Source organism: Ictalurus furcatus, chromosome 3 (genome assembly GCF_023375685.1).
Source record: "Ictalurus furcatus strain D&B chromosome 3, Billie_1.0, whole genome shotgun sequence".
Classification (NCBI taxonomy): domain Eukaryota; kingdom Metazoa; phylum Chordata; class Actinopteri; order Siluriformes; family Ictaluridae; genus Ictalurus; species Ictalurus furcatus.
The window spans coordinates 7,086,610-7,101,501 of NC_071257.1; the positions used below are offsets into that span (position 1 = coordinate 7,086,610).

A 14,892-nucleotide genomic window follows, 5' to 3' on the forward strand; every position below is an offset into this window, starting at 1 on the left:
CATACCTACATGGAGGAAATAATTGAACCAATTCATTGATTAATTTTGAAATAATTACAAAGAATGTATAATCTTATTGTAAAATAGTAGTGCAATCTGTTGTAATGAGATTACCTATCTATAAAAATATATATAGTGTGCTTGTTCTGCCCAATGGTTTATTTCAATACTGAATGTGTATTATGTGTTCTCTCAGCGTTAAAGCTGTCGGCTTGTTCATCCAAAATACACATTAAATACTGATTTAAAAAAAAAAAACAAAGCCTCCTCAATAGAATGTGAATAGAATCTCCCTTCCAAAACTATGGTTACATGGAATTCTCATGACATCACAGTGCTGTGGTTCACCTGCTGTTCATTCCGTAGATCACAGTTTCACAAACAAAATGCTTTAGAGCAGGGGTTCCCAAACTTTTCCAGGGCAAGGCCCCCCAAATGGCATTAAAATTTGACCGAGGCCCCCCTTTTGCAAGATGTCTTTAAAACACATTAAAAATACAGACTTCTGTATATATCCCCCTTTTTTTCATTAATAATTACATCTTACATCTTTACATTACATTAGGAATTGATTGTGTATGTGTGTGTGTGTCTGAGAGTGAGAAAGAGAAAACATACATTTATTTATTTTTCACACCAAATTGTTGAGGCCCCCCGGGCGTCCCCTGGTGGCCCCCACTTTGAAAACCACTGCCTTAGAGTATCTCAATGTTTCAAAGCAACTAGAAAGCAGCAAATCAAGTGTTTTTAGGATGTAGGGTGCAGTGTTTATGGTGTAGGGTGCCGTTTTTAGGGTGTAGGGTCCAGTTTTTAAGGTGTAGGGTGCCGTTTTTAGGGTGTAGGGTGCAGTGTTTAGGGTGTAGTGTTTAGGGTCTTTGACTGCCTCCATTCATGGTCTTTTTTATTTTGTAATTTCAGGAAGAGTTCCAGAAACTGGCGATAAGACTACAGAGGCTAGAACAAAAGGTGAGGAATCACACAGACACACACACACACACACACACACACACACACACACACACACACACATACGCTCTGCAGCTCTGCTACATTATTTTCATGTGATTGAATTGAAATGAAATGAATTGGCCAGTAAAAGGAAATAAAGCGCTGGGGAATGGGACGACTCGGCCTGCTGCTATATTTGTTTACGCTGACTCTTCATCACGTCATGAACATTTTATTGATTTTTGATTTGATTTCTTTCGCAGGATATTGATGAACTCATACGCAGGGTGCTCAGCCTTTACCGAGCTGATGGTATTGGAATGGCAGACTACGTGCTGGAGTCTCTAGGTAACTCTCACATCCTTCACATCTAAATGAGTCATTGGGATTTTTTAAATGAAAAATGGGATAAAACTGGAGCCCTCGTGTACTGAGTGGTGTGACAGAACTCTGTGCTCAGTCACTCTGTGCTCAGGAGATCACAAGCTCCAATCCCAACTGTGCCAACTGTGTGTGTGGGTAAAAAGACCCAACTGACAGTTCCATGCTGTAACACTACAAAGTGTGCAAATGCACACTTCCAGGGAGGTGAATACTTATGAGATCAAACAGTTTTAGGTTGTAAGACAGAGATATTATACTGATATTAATCCTACTGTCTCATTTTTAATACATTTTCTTGTTATTTTCTTTAACTGTTAATGAAAGTGTGTGTGTGTGTGTGTGTGTGTGTGTGTGTAGGCGCCGCTGTGATGGCCAGTACAGAGACACTTAATACTAAATACTGCAAAGTGTTCGGCATCAGTGTATGGTGCAACAATAATGGCCCTGAAACAGCTATACAGGTAACACACACACACACACACACACACACACACACATACACACACACTCACACACATACACGTACACCCATGTACACACACACGTACGCACACACACACTCACACTCACACACATACACATACACACACACTCACACATACACATACACACACGTACACACATACATACATACACACACTCATACGCATACACACATACACACACACACACACACACACACACACCTACATACACACACTCATACATACACTCACACACACACACCTACATACACACACACATACATACACACAGACACAGACATACACACACACCTACATACACACAAACACACATGCATACACACACACACACAGATCTACATGGCTGTATTTATATATAACGCCATTAGTTGCTGTGTAAATGGTTTAATAGATGTCTTTTGTGTGTGTGTGATCACAGCTGGAGGTCTTCCCTGGGAAGTGTTGGGGATTTAAAGGTCATCAAGGTTACCTGCTCATCTCTATGCCCTACTGTGTACGCATCACCCACGTGACCCTGGAGCACCCGCCCCGAGTGCTTTCATCCCATGGCCACATAAGAAGTGCGCCAAGAGACTTTGCAGTTTATGTGAGTCGACACACGAACACATAAACACACATTAAATATCACACCCGAGCACAAATAAGCTTTAGAACTTTTTGTGTACTGAAGTTTTGATATGTCATACTTTATCTAGAGAATAAATTAAATCCACCAACCAATCAACGATAATAATGTTTTAATGCTATTTTCTGTTCTACAATCTAAAAAACAATATTTAATAATATTAAACGTGACAATCGACACTTTATTACATGTCTTCCAGGGAAAGGTTAACAAGAAAGATGGAGGAAATCTTCTCTGAGAATTCACTTATGACCAGGACGGAGAACTGATCCAGACCTTCAAAATTCCGGTGAGAAAGAACAAATTTTCTTTTCTTTTTTGTTTTCCCAAAGTCCACTACTGAAAACGTTTAAAGAAATGGCATTTCTCAAAGGAAACATACAGGTTGGAGATAAGCGATACGTGACGAACGTACGTGGTAGTGGACTTGGACGTCTGGAACATCCTGTATATTATATTGGGATGTTTGTGTTTTTCAGAACTCTACGAGTGAGGCTTATGGACTGGTGGAGCTGAGGATCTTCAGTAATTGGGGTCACCCTGAATACACCTGTGTGTATTGCTTAAGGGTCCACAGCCAACCTGTCTGGTAAAAAAGGAAAAGTACAATCAATGATTTGTACAAACAAACAAAAAACCCAAATATAATACAAAATGAAAAATGTCATATATATGTACAGTGCATCTGGAAAGTATTCACAGCGCTTCACTTTTTCCACATTTTGTTAGGTTACAGCCTTATTTCGACACTCCCCAAGCAACCTGATGGAGCTTGAGAGGTCCTGCAAAGAAGAATGGGAGAAACTGACCAAAAATAGGTGTACCAAGCTTGTAGCATCATACTCAAAAAGACTTGAGGCTGTAATTGGTGCCAAAGGTGCTTCAACAAAGTATTGAGCAAAGGCTGTGAATACTTATGTACATGTGCTTTTTTGTTTTTTATCTTTAGTACATTTGAAACTCAAGAGAAAGTGGGTCATGCAGCAAGTAAATGACCCTAAGCACACAAGTTGTTCTACCAAAGAATGGTTAAAGAATAAAGTGAACGTTTTGGAATGTCATGTTCCAAGTCAAAATCCTGACCTTAATCCAATAGAAATGTTGTGGAAGGACCTGAAGCAAGCAATTCATGTGAGGAAACCCACCAACTTCCCAGAGTTGAAGCTGTTCTGTACTGAGGAACGGGTTTAAATTCCTCCAAACCGGTGTGCAGGACTGATCAACAGTCACCGGAAACTTTAGTTGCAGTTATTGCTGCACAAGGAGGGTCACACAGAAATACTGGATACTTGGTGCTATTTTTCCTACTTGGAAGTTTGTAGATACTGGAATGCTGAATGATGAAGCAGAAAATGGCAGAATTACCTTTAAGCCGTCTATCCTGCGACTCACCTGCATACGTATGTGTACGTACTCATTATGGGGCTGGGGCCCCATGTCTTTTAAGCAGAACCATCCATCTTGAAATGGCCTACTCATTGGATACAGATTCCTGTATTCTGGCCCCTCAAAAATTCATATGCAGAAGAGGTCAAGTTTAGGAAATGATATCAGACAAAAGAACAAATTACATAGGAGTAGAGCAAGAACCAACAGAAGGTCTTGCTCAGCTGAATTACAGTCAGATTAAACATGCAGTGCTGAATGAGGGACTCAAATGGAGTTTTAATCCTCCCTCAGGAGCTCATTATGGAGGAGCATGGGAAAGGGTTATCAAACTATTAAGATGGTTCTGTATTCTGTCCAAAAGCAACAAGTTTTAGATGATGAGGGATTACATACAGCACTCTGCGATGTAGAGGCTATACAATGATTGTCCTGTTACTACAATATCTGATGATGCCAATGATCCTGAGCCTCTCACACCTACTCATCTCTTATGGTTAAAAGGAAAACCATTTCTGCCACATGGACTGTATGAAAAACAATTGAGATAGAGATGGAGACAACACCAGTATATTTGCGATTTTTCTGGATAAAAGAACATCTGGCATTAATGAAGTGAGAAAGAATCTAAAGCCAGGAGATATAGTTCTTGTCATAGATGATACTTCACCCAGGAGTTCTTGGCCTATTGGACAGATCACAGAGACTTTACCTGGTAGCAGAGGATGTGTTCGACGTATCCTTGTCAAAACAAAGTCTAATATTCTGGAGAGACGGACCAATAAACTCCTTCTTGTACTTCTTTGTCTTCTTCAAGAGGTTACATAGCAGTAACTATATTGATTTATGGAGTTCATGAGCTCAATGGACAATTCTACTATTTTAAACCAATTTCTTTAGAACTGTTAATTTTTTGTACTTTTCTGCAATATTGTTTCCTGTGGATTATGTATTTTGTAGATCTTAATGGCCTGTACATTTTCATGGCTCCTCAATAGATTCATATATTTAATTACCGTAACAGACATTATGGCAAATAACAAGGCAGAGAAGTAGGTGCCATAAAGTTACATATATGAAATTATTGGACAATGTATCAATATTTTCATTAGATGATTTGGTCCAGTGTCTGTTTCAGTACATGTTTCTGCATTGTGTTTCCCTGAGGGAGGATTTTGCACCTGCATTTGCTACTTCCTGTGGGCAACCATTTTTTACAGTTGCGGTAATGGGTTGTAAGTTTTTTGACCTACATGTGAGAGTACTTTTGAATGGCCTAACTTGCTTGTTTTTAGCTTTGTAATTGCTTTCTTCCAATAAAATGTCAAGATTTTCTCTACTTTCTCTATTAGTTTCAAATAAATGAAAGGAAACCAGTACATAAGGAATGACTTGATTGAAACATTTGGTGTTTTATTACTAAAATCTTGCTGTTTGTAGCAGTAATATTGATTATAGTTTTATAGAAACAAGGTTTCATGTCCTCCAGTCAAATTTTATTGCCTGTCCTTACCTTCCTTTGTGTGGGAGGATATTTGTGTATATAATCATTAATAATTTCTTTTAATATCATGCACAGAATACATCCCAAGAAAGATATGCAAAGTTGTTTTAAAGAGCATAGAACAGTTGTTTTGTTTTTTGTCATGAGGAATGGGAAACTATTGAACATTTCATTTTAACAATCCTTATACATTCAAGTTTTGGCAGAAAATAGTGCAATTTCTTAACGAGAGACTGAAATCTTGTTTTAGGTTTATATAAAATGTTACACAGGCATGATGGGAATATAACAAGAGGATACATTTATATTACTGGTTTGTTTTTGATGCTTAGGAAATTTCACATTCATCATATGAATTATAACTTACACACTGTATATTTCTTTATAATGCATTGGCTTTATAATGTAATTACCAAAAAAAAAAAGCTAAATTCTTTTTCTCGTTGGTTTAGTATGACTCCAGGTTTTACCAAATCTTACAGGTTTTCAGTCACCCATCTTCATATTTCCTTTACAGTTAGGTTGACAGAATTAGGAACACAAGCACTATTTACAAGCCACTAGATGGAGACAAAGCTTTTAGCACCAAGCACTGTAGGCCATAGTCACAGTCCACTGTTCAACAAGAAGATTTTATATGTATATACTCTGAAACATGTACAAACACTTAGTTTAGTCATTTCATTTATTCAGCCATTGCATTTCATAACAGCACAATCAGTAGTGTTTTAATGCAGATTGAAAGTGCATAATTGTCCTTCCATATAGAAACATGTACTTAGAAGTAGGTTAAAAAAAAAAAAGAAAGAAAGAAAGAAAAAACTAAAGGGGGGGGAGGGGGGGAGGGGCAGCATCATGACAACATTAAAGTAAAGTATTTATACATAATCCATACATTTCATCACCTTCTTCCTTCATCTGCGTCCAAGCTTTTTAAAGGCTTTCAGAGACTTGGCCATCATTGGTGCCACTCCTATGGTTTATAAAATAAATAAATAAAATAAACAAAATAAACACCACACATGCATCGCAAAATGAGGCTCAGTTAATCTAAATCCTTACAATATTAATCAGTGAGGTGAACGTCAACTTTTCACCAACAGCAAATGGTATAACATTTAAGTGTTACATTGTAACAACTTGGCTGACTGCACAACACAATAAACAGACCAAGCTGGCTGAAAAGAAATGTCCCTCTGAAAACTAGCAAACCAAATCATATGAAGTCCCTCTGGACAAGAAACATTTACTTTAAAAAGTCCTTCATTGTGACTGCTCTTTACATCTCACAGCTGTCTGTTCCGTTTCTTTTAACCATATGAAAAGATACATTCTTTGCATGTTATAATAAACAATAGGGTTTTATGAATTCTGAAGTCATACATTCCTTTGGGGGGATTTTTGCAAGAGTAAACAGAACAGACCAGTTTATGTATATGAGAGAGCTTTTTTTTTTAAAAGCCAGAAAATTAAATGATCCAGTCCTCAAACATGAAAACAAAACTGTACTGCACTATAAAAAAAAAAATATATTGTTGTAAATATATAATTTATTTTACAGCAAAATATTATTTGATTATTATTTTACTTGATTCATCTGTAAACTATTAGGCCTCTATCCTGCCTCAGTTTCAAAGCTGGTTTAGATCAAAATGAGTAAGTATATTGTAAAGAGTACATTAATGACCTTTAAATACATTGCCGAACTTTACTGTAAAATGTTTTCAATTATTTACTTTACTGGAAGCAATTACTGTAAATTAGTTTTTGGTTGTTTTTTTTTTTTTTTTTATATAAACACAATAACCCTGAACGTAGCATCAAGAGCGACACTTGCAAGATAGAAATCATATACCACTACGTGTAGCTTAAAACAAGGGCTTCCAGCTCCAGTCCAATTCTCGTATCAGGCCTCCTACAACAGAAGTTCATTGGACTTCATTGTTCTAAAACATAAAAAGACATGGACACGCTTACGCACGTCTGATCCTTCGTGGATCTTGAGGCTGGCTGGCTCCTGATGCAGTGTTAAAAGGCTTAGGAGGCTCAGTGAAGCCTGGTTTACTTCTATTCTCGGTAATTCTTCCACTGAGTAGAAAAAAAAATAAAAAAATAAATCACAAACAGTGATGATTGGCTTAACATACTGTAGTTTAGAAGAATGTGCATACTGGAGAACATGGCCTATATAAAAAAAAAAAAATACATAAATAAAGTAACTTAAAACAGCAACAGAGATTAACGATAGGGTCCATATAGTCCATAGTCCTAGACTACACAGTTCAGGAAGTAGGCTTCGTCCTAGGTTATTATATCGTAAATCACACCTAAGGCATTTACTCCATAGAAATCCCACTCTTGACCCAAAACTATGACTGCACTCAATCTTTACAGGGAGCGGGGGGATAACTAAATAAATAAATAGCATACAGACAGTATCCCCCCCCCCCCCCCCCCAAAAAAAAGTTACTTCTAAATAATCCTAACTTAAAACATTCAAAAATGGTTAAAAACCTCAAGGTACCAAACCTACTGGATAATTAAAGCCATGTCAGTCAGACCTGGTCAGAACTGACCTGAGTTTTTCTGCGGCATGAGGGACCACGGGGCCTGCTGTGCCATGGAGTTCCTGCTGGATACGCACGTTTCTAGGCGGCTTGGCAGCTGAATGAATAAATGCCATCTTCACCTGCCTTCCTGAGGAGGAACCGGGGAAAAAAAAAAAAAAAACAAAAAAAAACACACACAGCACAGCTGGGAAAACCAGCTAAAGCTAAGAGATGACATTTGACACAAGAAAACAAATGCTCCAGTATAAATACAATTTTGATCATTTGATCAAATCAACAGGCTGGGAAGAATGAACTTAAGATTTAATAGTCCCATCTAGTTTACTTTAAAAACTCTAATTCATTGTGACGATTCTTTGAATACAACAAGGCAGCTTATTAGAATTTACACTTCAGCAATAAATCTGTTCACACAACCATGCAAAAAAAATTTAAAAACCTTATCATTTAAAAGACTAAAACACCACCAGCTGTTAACCACTGTGACCAAATAATGCTGAGGTCCCAACAAGGGTTCTTTAATACAGTCACACCTCAGGCCATAATACAAAACGTCATCTGGCAGTGAAGCTTTTACTAAAGTCACATGGCTGACAGCTGAAGTGTCGCATACTACACATTCTGGGTTAGATAAAAGTGAGTGTAATGGTCCCTGGAATATAATGCCAGCACTGGCTGACTGCACAATTGATCACCAGCTCATTTCACCATAGCTTCACTAAAACTATTCATAGACCAAGCTGACAAACAGTCAGCAATATGCCAGCAGGTGCCCATTTATGAGCGTTCCAATTTATTTAGCAAATGGGAAGGCTCTTTGTAATTAATGCATGGCATGACGTTGTGGTCCCTGCTTCACTGTACAAAAATGAACATGACCAAACCGTTGTGTCAGACCAACTGCACGGCCCAAAATCACTCAGTTACCTTTGGGCTTCCCAGATTGGGCAGAGACAATACTCTTGGTGAGCTCTTGTAATTTGCGTTCTCGTTGTTCAAACAGTCTGAGGTACATCTCCTTCCAAGACTCGTAGTCCTCCAGCTGGGCATTCCTAAAGTCCCTGAGGCAGTGCCTCTCCCACAGATGATCAGTCACACCTATGTACACCTTCAGGGCAAAAGGTATGAAGGGGAGAGAAAGAAAAAAAAAAGAAAGAAAGAAAAAAAAAAAGAAACACACAGAGAGGGAAAAAACCCCACAAGCTAAAAATCTAATACTAGTTGGGATTGCAAGAAGTTCACATTATTTTATAAGAACAAACATGTGGTACTTAACCAATATCCAGGTAATTTGCTCTGAATCGGTCATTTTATTTCTGTTCAAAAAATTTTCTTAATAGAAAGCTATTGCATATGTAAATTAGTGAAAGTTTACTGGCGGACTGAACCCAAGTCTAATCTTCCTGCTTTAAAGCCACATTGACTACTGTTTTGAAGGCAGTTTCTTCCAAATTATATTCTGAACAGTTTTTTGCCCCCAAACATACAAGCAATATACACCTAACCTTAAACGGTTGCTGACCATTATGCTTAAATATAAAGAAATTCAGTCACTGCCTAATTATATTATTTCCAAATATTAAATATATTATCAACTATAGCCTCTAAAATCTAAATAACTTCAACTGAACAGGGTCACCATGCCTAGAAGCATGTGAAATGTAAGACATGGCAAAGAAATGAGTGGCTAAATGACAGTGTATCCCTCATTTTAAACCCCTACAGGATTGCATTCTTCAATCCGCAGCAGCTGCTCCGGTGTACACCTTTCCAGCACCGGCTCCAAAATCTCAAATGGGACGCCTCCAATTTCATAAAGTGCTACAAAGAGAGGAGAAGAAGAAGAAAACCTCAGACATTCATCTCTCAAATCATAAGTAATCCCAAGATGCTGAACCAGATCACTCACAATCGATGTTGTTCTGCAGTGTTCTGATGCATTGCTGGTACAAGGTCATCATGGAGGGAAGATACACAACCTTAGCCCCAGAATACACCTGCATCTTCTTATTCAGCCGCTGACCAGTAAACACTGGGGCTTCTTCACGGACCTCGGCTGCCTTTTCTTCAACTGCAAGTTGCAATACGAACATACAATCACCCGCCAGTTTAATAGGAACATCTGCACATTCATGCAATCATCCAATATGGGGCAGTAGTAACTCTGTGGTTAAGACGCTGGACTAATGACCAGAAGGTCAGGAGTTCAAATCCAAGCACCACCAAGCAGTCACTGTTGGGCCCTTGAGCAAGGTCCTTAACCCTCAACTGCTCAGATGTATAAATGAGATCAGTGCAAGTCGCTCTGGATAAGGACGTTTGCCAAATGCCATAAAATGTAATCCAATCAGTCACTCATGTGGCAGCAGTGCAATGCATAAAACAGATCAAGAGTTTCAGTTAATTATCACATCAAATGTCAGCATGGGGGGAAATAAATAAATAAATAAGTTCTTGGTGAAATAGATGCTGATGCCAGACAGGCTGGTTTGAGTATTTCATTAACTGTTGTACACAACAGTTTTGACTTTACACAGAATGGTGCAAAAAACATTCAGTGAGCTGACAGGAACTCGAACAGTCACTCTTTACAACCATGGTAAGCAGAAAAGTATCTCAGAATGCACAACAGAGCTTGACAGCATGAGGCAGATAACCTACAACAGCAGAAGACCACATTTGGTTTCACTCCTGTCAGCCAAGAACAGGAATCTGACGCTACAGTGGGCACAGACTTGCCAAAACTGGACAGCTGAAGAGTGGAAAGAGACCATGTGATGTTTTACAATCTTAAATCTCAACAGTGAGTCTGTGCCCACTGTAGCATCTGTTCCCTTTTTTGTCCTGGCAAGAGTGCCAAAAAATGGACACCAATAATGTCTTGATTAATTGATCGTATATGAAGTGCATTAAACCTTTGAGTAATACCTCCCCAAACTACCCACCCACCACTCTCTAACCCTTTACCCCCCCGCCCCACCATATAAAACCTAAGCAGCCTGAAAAAGTTTTTAAACTGTCTGAAAAATAAATCACTTAATATACAAAAACAGAAATCACTTTAGACTTTACCATGTAGAGTATACATAAAATGTAGATGAATGGCAACAATGACAAACCTTTCTTTTCTGTAAAGTACTGATATTGAGAAGGATCCTCACACTCAGGAGAGATTATGGGTAACGGCACATTGAGCAAGTCCATCACACTTCTCTTTGAGACCTAAGAAACAAAATGCATCCAATCAAAAATGAAAACAGCAGTAGTTTTAGAATCATATCAATAATTACTATGTACATGTACCACTGTCGCTGAGGCTTCTGTTATGGATTTTCCGGACTTTGTGCTGGAGTCACGCACTTTGACATCCTGTTTTCGGTCAACCTTAATGCGTTTCAGGTTCTTACTTTCACATAATCTCTTCTTCCTTTTCGGAGCTTCAAGATCATATCTCAAGTATTCCTCAAAAGACATGGATGGTGTTTCGAAGTCATCGCTCTCAAGGTTCTTGTCCATCTCAACTGCTTTTTCTTTAGTTTTCTCATCTTTTTTCCCCCTTTTTTCCTCACTCAAATCACGTTCCTTCAAAGTGGTACGTTTGCCTTTTGTGGACATTTTAGGCCGGTGTTTATTTGTTACATCAGAAACTTTATGCTTGCCTTCATCCTTTCGCTCTGTATGCGCATTGCTGGTTGATTTCTCCTTTGGCTGGAATAATTTTCCATCCATGATTGAAATCTGTGATACGAGGCCCACATTGGACTCTTTCTTTGCACCATCTTTCTTGTTGTTTATGCAATCTTTCAATTTGTTTGCAATTGGCTTCACTTTATTTTTACCATCAACATTCTTTGAAGGTTTGTGTTCAGAGCCTGACTTTTCATTCTTAGGCTTCCTTTCAGAACAAACTGTATTCTGTGAAGCCCGACTCCTTCCTTCTTGGTCCGTTTGTTGAATTTCGGTCTTCGATGGGTCCTTTGGTGAGGGAGGAAGTTGCTGTGTAATACTTAAATATCAAGGAGAAAATGATTCATTACACCAAATGATACTGTGAATATGGCATTCTTCATATTTAATGATTAAGAAGTATTTTTAAATACCTCACCTTGGATTCTGAACCAGTTTTTTCCATCGATGCACTAATGTCTTGGCCACTTCCCCTGCATCGTCATGTTTGCGAAAAGAGTTCACCACTTTACCAATTCCAGTCTCCTAATCGCATAAGAAAGTCTCAAGTTTACACCAACCTCAAATTAGCACTGCATTTATTAGAAATCTTGAAAAACAGATCATTTCTTACAGCAAGAATTTCAAGGGTTATGTCTAGTTCTTGAAGCTTCTTCAAGGTCTTCACAAGCTACAGTTAAAAGAAAATCAGCACATATATATAAATCAAGAAATAATGAAAAAGTTATAGTATTCATGTTTATGCGGTCAATAGCTGAATTAGACATTGACTTGTTTGTAATCTATTCAGTATAGTAAATTAACAGTTTTTGTTTGTTTTTTTAGACACAGGAATCCAACACACTCCATTTAAGGAGAGCTGCCAGGTCCATCTTGACACTTCAATAGAAAGCCAGATTGTGCTGAACAAGCAGTCACTATGAATGGCAAAAACCACACATGCAGCTACTCCACTGGCAATGTGCTATAATTGGGCAATGTCACTACATGCCACTAAACAGGTTGTACAAGAACAGACACCATGCATGTGCAAACAACGTAAATTATTCAAAGGATGTGGACTTTCAGGGGTTACGACTTATAAAGCAGCAAAAAAATAAAAAAATAAAAATTGACCACACCATCATGGCAAAGTCATACAGAACAACTAATCGCTTTACTGCTTTCCTCTTGATTGACAACTAGACAGGCAGAGAGACAACTGCTGTAGTATTTTTAGGCCAGGACACTAGCACCCCTACCCCCTCTACCATGTTCCCACTCAGCAGGAGCAAAAAGGCTGTCCACCTACCTGCATCAGGACATGCCACAAACCCAAACCAGCAGCCATGAATGTGCCTCAATACTAAACAAACACCTAAAGGAAAAGAATTACAGCAAATCTGGAGCAATAACCCACCATTTATACACATGTGGAACCTAGAGCATAGCTGTACAAACTCAGCAACCCTGTATTCCTCTCTGTCATATGGCAGCCTGTTCTATATCTGCCTGTATATTAAATATCTGTATCTATTTGCACATCTTCCTTCAGCCACACTAGAAACCCTAACACGCGGTGTTTGCATGCTCCAGACAAAAGCTGTCCAAAATCTATTCCAGTCGTGTTTTGAGCGCCACGGTGCTAGAAAAGTTTCATGTCTCCTGTTTGTGGTGAGCAAAACAATACCGCGTGTCCTTCGGTGCTTTCTTTCAGCTGAAGTTTCAGCTCCAGCACTTTTTTCATGTCTGCCGACGACATGACGGGCGACAGACTCACAGCAAGCGGAAAAGCAGCTGACTACAGCCGGCATTTTTATACAGGCGGAGACCGGTTCGTCCTACAAAACGACCACGTTCTTCATAAAACAACACTGCAAACTAGTTTGTGCTGTTTTGTTAAGTTTATTACTGCGACCTTATCGGTAAATGCGTACAACATAAAAAAAAAATAAAAAATAAAAAAAACATGGGTAGTGTATTTTTGATAGAGTTAAATTATATTGTCATTAAATACTTCCAACATACTATAGGTGGCGTATGTTGATATGCTAGTCAGAAAATTAGCAGTAATGCTGTATATATGAAGAAGAATGTACAGTAGTTAGTGCATGCAAAAGTGAAACGCGCATGCTAAGAAATTTTTGGTCACAGAACAGGTACAAATCAGGTCAATAATAAACTTTTTTATTTAATATGCACATTCTGAAAGAAAACATTAAGTTTAACATTAAGCTACAGTAAGTTTAAGTGAACATGTACTGTTTATTTGTAAGGTCAGGTAACATAGAAAAAAGATAATAGCCATGTAATTAAAAATAATAACTTTAGGCCTACAATTTTGCCACTTCACAGGTCGCAAGTTAATTCATTTAATCTAAGATTCGGGTGATACTGCCTTTTCCAAGACAACTGCATCGTAATCTAGGCCTGTTTTATTAATACGATTCATCATAACAATAGTATAGTCCAGGGGTTCCCAAACTTTTCCAGGGCAAGGCCCCCAAATGGCATTAACATTTGACCGAGGCCCCCCTTTTGCAAGATGTCTTTAAAACACATTTAAAATACAGACTTCTGAATATATCCCCCTTTTTTATGTTGTTTTGTCTGTTTATTAGAAAGTTAGGTATAGCAAATGTGATTTTAATATGTATTGTTACAAATAACATGTTATAGTAATGCATATATATATATATAACAAATCATGTATTTATTTTTCACATCAAATTGTTGAGGCCCCTCGGGCGCCCCCTGGTGGCCCCCACTTTGAAAACCACTGGTATAGTCTACATACAAATGAAGTATATACATTGTTAACATCATTTGTGGTATGAAACATGTGTTGATATTACAGTGTTGTACTTATATTAGCATATGCCACAGTTAATACCATGTGCTTCTCTGGATTAAACCTTATGCAAGATATTTGAAAACATTTTATTTTGCTCATGCTGTCTCACAGCAATTTGTTAGTGCCTTGAATCGTGAAAAGGTGGATTATTAATATTGATAGCCTAATATAAATCGTGTTTATTAATACTGAAAGTATTATTAACAAGATGTTAATAGGCTCCTTAACTTTTATAATTATTAGTTAGTAATATGCTTCATTATATATATATATATATATATATATATATATATATATATATATATATATATATATATATATATATATATACTAGTGGACTTTATAGTAAAGTTTTATGAAAATTTGTTTACTTTTCATGCTTAAAGGCACCTAAAGGGGAAAAGACAGGAGTCTTATTGCGCAATCTTCTTGCTCAGTGGAGGGAGGAGGGGTCTCTCTCTCTCTCTCTC

General features: G+C 37.9%; 2 protein-coding genes across 3 annotated transcripts; one reads left to right on the top strand and one right to left on the bottom strand.

Annotated features, from left to right (window-relative positions):
• The first annotated feature begins 162 nt into the window (after nucleotides 1-162).
• LOC128605047 (SUN domain-containing protein 1-like) lies at nucleotides 163-2,680 on the top strand. The gene is made up of 4 exons (XM_053620158.1): nucleotides 163-1,296; nucleotides 1,690-1,793; nucleotides 2,236-2,403; nucleotides 2,642-2,680. The coding sequence occupies exons 1-4, from the start codon at nucleotides 1,269-1,271 to the stop codon at nucleotides 2,678-2,680; spliced, it is 339 nt and encodes a 112-aa protein (XP_053476133.1). The 5' UTR covers nucleotides 163-1,268.
• Nucleotides 2,681-5,627: 2,947 nt separating this feature from the next.
• Nucleotides 5,628-13,640, bottom strand: eloal (elongin A, like). Of its 2 annotated transcripts, none has more exons than XM_053620563.1 (11): nucleotides 13,259-13,640; nucleotides 12,203-12,259; nucleotides 12,008-12,114; nucleotides 11,206-11,908; nucleotides 11,022-11,124; nucleotides 9,812-9,973; nucleotides 9,626-9,723; nucleotides 8,830-9,010; nucleotides 7,909-8,029; nucleotides 7,314-7,420; nucleotides 5,628-6,305 (listed from the first exon to the last, which is right to left on the bottom strand). In XM_053620563.1, exons 1-11 carry the CDS (start codon nucleotides 13,328-13,330, stop codon nucleotides 6,247-6,249), a joined length of 1,770 nt encoding a protein of 589 aa, XP_053476538.1. In that variant the 5' UTR covers nucleotides 13,331-13,640; the 3' UTR covers nucleotides 5,628-6,246. The 2 variants fall into 2 exon arrangements, with proteins under 2 accessions (XP_053476538.1, XP_053476539.1); XM_053620564.1 differs by having other exon boundaries at nucleotides 12,989-13,640.
• Nucleotides 13,641-14,892: the final 1,252 nt, after the last annotated feature.